This window comes from Engraulis encrasicolus, chromosome 3, assembly GCF_034702125.1.
Source record: "Engraulis encrasicolus isolate BLACKSEA-1 chromosome 3, IST_EnEncr_1.0, whole genome shotgun sequence".
Classification (NCBI taxonomy): domain Eukaryota; kingdom Metazoa; phylum Chordata; class Actinopteri; order Clupeiformes; family Engraulidae; genus Engraulis; species Engraulis encrasicolus.
Genome location: NC_085859.1, coordinates 18,685,563 through 18,692,114, shown reverse-complemented (window position 1 = coordinate 18,692,114; position 6,552 = coordinate 18,685,563). Strand labels below are relative to the sequence as shown.

Below are 6,552 nucleotides of genomic sequence, written 5' to 3'. Positions count from 1 at the left end.
ATATGATTTTAGTGTGGTAAATATACAAAATAACAATTCTGTCAGAGTCACAGCTATTCCACCAATCTAATGCAAAGGTATTGGAAATGAACACCTCAATGAACATGAAAAAAGTCACACTATTCATCTGAATCCCCTATGCCATGAACATGGACCATTATGTCATTGCCACATCAACTTCATGGAAAGTATAAGACCAGTTATACAGGTTTGGGTGCCATTATGAATTTTTGATAAGTTTTTTGGAAAAAATAATGTGCAAAAATGTATTTTGCAAACAAATGTGCAAAAAATCTCATAATATAATGCAGAAATGGATTCCCTGACCATGAAAACATATGAGTAGACACCAGAAATACATCTGTACTCCTTTCACAACAGAAGATATGACATATTGTAGTGTATGGGACTGTCCTGCGGCCATATTGGATTTTTAATACCAAAAAGCTGGCAAAAAAAAAGTTTAGGCGACAAATATATTTTCCTCAACATAAATCACCAAACTGAAGACAAAGGGCAACCAACAGCTTTTCAGAAATGCATAAAACAACCAAAAATCTATACCGGGTCAATTTTGACCCCCGAACACCACAGATGTAACTTTTTTTTTTTTGGACCTTTAAAATTTACTAAAATGATAAAACATATTTTTTTGTGTTGAAAGGATTGTGACTGAGGATTAGATGAAGCCTTATTCCAAGAAAATAAAGGAAAGTGTGTTTTTTTCACACTAAAACTTGAAAACGGGTCAAAAATGACCCGAACACAACATAAGGGTTAATGCCATATCCTGGCACACAGTAGGCTACATACAATATGAGTATGGCATAATTGTATGTTGTATGAATTCTTTTCTACGTAAATGTTTGCATTTTATGTAGTCTGTCTCCTTCTCTCTCTCTCTCTCTCTCTCTCTCTCTCTCTCTCTCTCTCTCTCTCTCTCTCTCTCTCTCTCTCGCTCACGCTCTCTCTCTCTCTCTCTCTGTGTGCTTGTAAAACAAAGAAAACAATTATGGAGTCAGCATTTGATTAAAATCAAACATCTACTTGCCTGATTTCCGTCGAAATAATTAAATGGAACAAATCAAGACAAACATGGTTTTGGCCTGAGATGAAAAATCGGAGTTGATTGCAAAATGGATTTGAAAGAGATCCTAATTGGGAACCAGATCCATCTGGCATAGTGTTCATAAAGAAGTACCTGGACATTTGGAGGCCTAGGAGAAGCATTACAGGTAACACTTTACTTCACATGTCCCTGCATAACACATTCATAACAGCTTTTATACACTTTGCATGGAGCATTCATGACTTTTTCATTGAACATTCATGCCAAAACTTTCATGAACATCGAAGCATTCAGGAACAAAGCAGCATTGCGGGTTAGATGAGCGGGTTAGAGGAAGCTTTTATTTTGACAAATTGCTGTCCTTTTGTCTTCCATGTTTACAAAAGGTTTGCTATGAATGTCTTAAAAAACAGTGTTATGCAGCGACGCGCCAAGTCGCTTGCCCACTGAGAGTGTACATAAAGTGTATGTACAGTATGTCTGAACAGTTCTGAATATGCATATTAAACTTGGTGGAGCTGTGAAACCCCTTATGAATGTGCTCCATGTTATGAATGAGTTCCCATGTACTCAAAAGAATACATGATACTCACAGGTTCAGAATACTCATCTTACACTAATTATTATGTGAAGTGAAGTGAAGTGAAGTGAAAGCCCAACTGTGCAACTCCAACACCCATTGTCATTGTGACATAGCACTCCACAGCACACAAGTGTTCACTGCACACTGCACACAATGAAATTGCATTATTGCCTCACCCGTGCAATGGAGCGGCCCCCAATGGCGCCCGAAATGGAGCACTGTGGCAGGATGGTACCATGCTTAGGGTACCTCATGGAGGAGGATGGGGGAGAGCACTGATTACTCCCCCCACCAACCTGGCGGGTCAGGAGTCGAACCGGCAACCTTTGAGCTACAAGTCAGACACCCTAACTGCCTACCCATGACTGCTTTATCAAGCAATGAAATGTGCTCCATATGAATACATGCGTTACTACAGTGTTTCTCCACCAGTCCAAATCCCAATCTGTTTCTGACAGGTAATGTTACCGAAATCAGTAGTCAACAGTCAGCAGTCAACATTCAACCAGGAACTTCATGACACAAAAAAAGACATTTAGGGCTACAGGAGGATGGTTTTAATCTTGATAAGACATTCACCATTTGGACTGTACAGACATGTTTGAGTGCTGTAAGAAAGTATATCCACATTAATACACACATATGTGACGCCTCAAATAATGTATACACAACATTGTATGAGTCCTGGGACTGGGATCAGCGTATCTTCTTTTTTTTGTCTCCTTTTCTTCATTTTTGTCTACATTTTTTGGAATACACTCATTCATCAAAAAAGGTATCAAGCAAACCATGTGTGGACTTAAACTGATTGTGATCATCATAAAAATATATCAGCCTATATTCGAGATATCTGTTACTGGTACTGTAAAGATATTGTATTTGTGCATTGAAGTGTTGCATTATATTTTTTTGTACAAATGTTTATATGAAATACACATTATTTATTTACTTGGTAGAATTATGGAGCTGAAGATGTGCTTATCACAAAAAATATGTATATGGAAGAAGGCATTAATGTATGTGTTTGATGTATGGGTTTATCCCAAAATGCAATATGGCATAAACTCACAATAACAATGGAAGGATGAACTTCCATGAGAAAACTGCTTCACAATACAGTACGATAAAGTTTGAGTTGTATGTATAGAGATATAGAGATATGTCAAATACGTGTGCTTGTGTGTGTGTGTGTGTGTGTGTGTGTGTGTGTGTGTGTGTGTGTGTGTGTGTGTGTGTGTGTGTGTGTGTGTGTGTGTGTGTGTGTGTGTGTGTGTGTGTGTGTGTGTGTGTGTGCGTGTGTGTGCTTGTGTGCGTGCGTGTGTGTGTGTGTGTATGTGTGTGTGTGTGTGTATGTGTGTGTGTGTGTGTGTGTGTGTGTGTGTGTGTGTGTGTGTGTGTGTGTGTGTGTGTGTGTGTGTGTGTGTGTGTGTGTGTGTGTGTGTGTGTGTGTGTGTGTGTGTGTGTGTGTGTGTGATCATAACCATTCCACTTCTGGTGACGATTATGACCAGTGGCTGCCTCAAGAACGATGCACTCAACATTCTACGGTGATGTGTCTTGTTTTGCATAATGGACATGTACTCTATGTGGGTATGTACATAAGTGATCTAGATATGCTTGATGCTTCCAGAAGAACCTACTGCATTTTCTTTCTTTCTTTCAAAATCAACACTGCCCTACAAAGCAAAAAGGCAGTAACTGCGCAGAGCTCAAAACTGAGTCAGTTGACTTTAAAATTATACTGCAATCCAGTTTAAGTGTTTTTTTGTGAGATTATTGGCATGTGAAAGTTTTGTTACTTTATATTACCACCTTTTTCGAAGATCAATCATTTTATTTACCTTTAGACTTTGTTATATATGGCATTAAAATCATAGTAACTAATTTTAAACAGCAATGCAGTTACTGCATTTTTGCTTTGTAGGGCAGTAACAGTTCTAGACCAGCAGGGCCCCAAGGCAAACACAACATGGAGGGGGAAGACTACAAAGGCAAAACCGTAAATACACATAGACATATAATATATTTATATAAACAATGAAAATATAGGCAATATTCTGGGTTGCTTGGTTGTGCAAGTCCATGTGTATAATGAGATGCAAAAAGAAAAAAAAACAATTAAAATCAAACAAACACAACAAAAGAAAAAAAAGGAAAGAGGTGGGAGAAGAAAAGAAAGAAAGAGAGAAAGAAAAGAAAGAAAGAAAGAAAGAAAGAAAGAAAGAAAGAAAGAAAGAAAGAAAGAAAGAAAGAAAGACAGAAAGAAAGAGAAGAGAAAAAGATTATTTGAAAACATTCTCAAAGGCGGGACATTTATGGGTCTTGAGCTTCTTCATGGTCTTCTTGAACTCCTTGCTGGACTTGTCCCATTTGTGGATGCCCGTCAGCAGGTACTGCTTGTCCACCTTGCGTCCCATGATGAGGTACGTGGGGCCCAGGTTGTCCAGCTGCTGGCAGGGGCAGTCGGCGCCGTTTTTCAGGTACAGCACCAGCTTCTTCAGGTCCTTCTTCTTGAAGCTGCTCTGGCTTTGCTTCAGGATCTTCTTCCTCTTCTGCAGGACCACCTTGCGGTCGCTCTGTTCCCTCTTCACCTCCTTCACCTTGGCCTTGATGGCTGTATGGGGGAGGGGGGAAGGGGGAGAGGGTCAAGCTAAATTCATCATTTGTTAAGAGTATACTCACAAATGTATGTGATGTTTACCCCAATGTAAAATAAAGGGTTTTTCATACTTCAACTACCTTGACTCAAAGGAGAGTGCTTTGGATACAGTTCATAAGTCTGCCAAGCCCTAAAAGGAATAACCAGATGCACCCCTTCAACCTGGAGAAAAGACTATAGAGCGCTCGCTATTCTTTCCTTTTGAAATACTCACAAATGTCTTGGGGGGATTAAGCAGAATTAATAATTTGTTAGAAGTGTACTCACAAATTTCTTGGGGGGGAGGGGGGTGGGGGGGTTAAGCCAAATGTATCATTTATTAGGAGTGTACTCGCAAATGTTGCAAATTGATATAATCGTAATTAGGACCTGGTAGGCCCTTAACACGTCTTGTTAAGTCACTTATACAGACATTAATTAGGCATGTATTAGTGGCTAATATATGAGCTCTTTTTCTAAAGTTACCTGGCTGGCTGATAACACACTGGCTGCATGAGGTGCAAGGCCAAAGTCATAGTTTCCCCGCCTCAAAGCATCACTGCACAGTATAAAAAGGAGCAGTGTTAAGTCAACACTAAGAGGGTCAATTGTATTTTGCCCCAGAGTACGTAAGTGTTAAATTAACACTGCATTATATTTACAGTGTGCACAAACCCACCCTCCCTGACTTCCTCAACTCAACTCAACCCACGCCATCATTCCACCACACACACACACACACACACACACACACACACACACACACACACACACACACACACACACACACACACACACACACACACACACACACACACACACACACACACACACCATCCTCATCCCTTTATCCAGCCCTGACACGGACCCCAACCCCTGTCGTCCCCCTATGGCTCGGACAAAGAAGCATTTGATACCAAAAAAATGGAGGAGAGTGAGTTGGAAGGAGCAAAAAAAAAAAAGAAAAAAGAAGGGGAAAATGAAAAAAATGGGGAAAAGTTATAGTGGGTCTGGGTTGGTTCTTTGCTTCAGAGCACAATCATAATCCCAAGTGCGTCACATTATCCTCTCCCCACAGGGAGCGGTTCACCGTGGGGCCGACCGGCCCGGGCCAGAGAGGCTTGAGTTGCAGCAGAGTGGATGGCCGTCAGGCCACCGAGGGCCCGGGCCCACAATGAGGAGATTAGTCCACTCCGAAACGTTAGCGCAAAAGAGAGAGGGAGAAAGAGAGAGAGAGAGTGTGTGTGTGTGTGTGTGTGTGTGTGTATGTGTGTGTGTGTGTGTGTGTGTGTGTGTGTGTGTGTGTGTGTGTGTGTGTGTGTGTGTGTGTGTGTGTGTGTGTGTGAGAGAGAGAGAGAGAGAGAGAGAGAGAGAGAGAGAGAGAGAGAGAGAGAGAGAGAGAGAGAGAGAGAGAGTTTGTGAGTCTGAGAAAGAGAGAGAAAAAAAGTAACAGGGGTGAAAGGGTTTACATACTGTGAAATGTCTGCACCTGACATTGTGTAAAGCCCAGGAAACTTTGAAATCCAGATGTAATTCAATCTTTAATGTGTTTTTTATCTGTGGCAATATGATCGTTGGGAACTTCTCCCTGTCACGGACAGGGCAGTGGTCAGGGGTGTCACAATCTACAATATCATCACAGAGCAGATGGAATGTGATGTGACTTGCTCTGAAAGTCATTACGTCGCAAAGAAAACTTTGGAAAACGGCAACGTGACCAAAAACAAAAAACGTCCCCTGGCTCATTTCCTTAATTTAATCTCTTAAAATGGTACAGTGGCTAGCCTGACCGGTCGGCCTTGGACTTTCATCTTGGCTTAACCTCACACCTCTCCTCAGATTTGGTACAATCAGCCTGATCTTTCACTAAACTCTCTTTAACCTTTTAATCTGTTTGTTTCCATCAACTTCTACACCTTCTACTGGGAGTCTGTATGAGTCAAGGCCTAAAATTGTCTCTCCTTAAACTCTGACGAGGGTGGTGGTGGTGTTGTGTCATATATTGGTCCTTCAGGACAAGGCTACTCACCACATCACACTGTACTTATCGTCATTGTGGAGAAAGGGTGAGTGAATGAGTAAGGCACTGTGTATGTTCGTCTTCATCATCACCATCACTCTCGCTCTCGCGCTCTCTCGCTCTCTCACTCCCCCTCAGTGTGGTTTTGACTCGTGACCCTTGTGTAAACTTGAGGCGTTTCGCCACCTAGACAGTAATTTAGCGTAATGAGCGTGCGGTTTCCCAAGAGGCACAAAAACTCT

The 6,552-nt window shown here is 41.3% G+C and overlaps 1 protein-coding gene across 1 annotated transcript in view; it reads right to left on the bottom strand.

The window, feature by feature from the left end:
* Positions 1-3,656: 3,656 nt before the first annotated feature.
* sfrp1a (secreted frizzled-related protein 1a) overlaps positions 3,657-6,552 on the bottom strand; it is a 13,249-nt gene continuing 10,353 nt past the window's right edge. Inside the window, exon 3 of the mRNA XM_063194912.1 lies at positions 3,657-4,266. Within this exon, the coding sequence (XP_063050982.1) occupies positions 3,935-4,266 (332 nt within the window). The 3' untranslated portion in view covers positions 3,657-3,934. The remainder of the gene's footprint in view (positions 4,267-6,552) is intronic.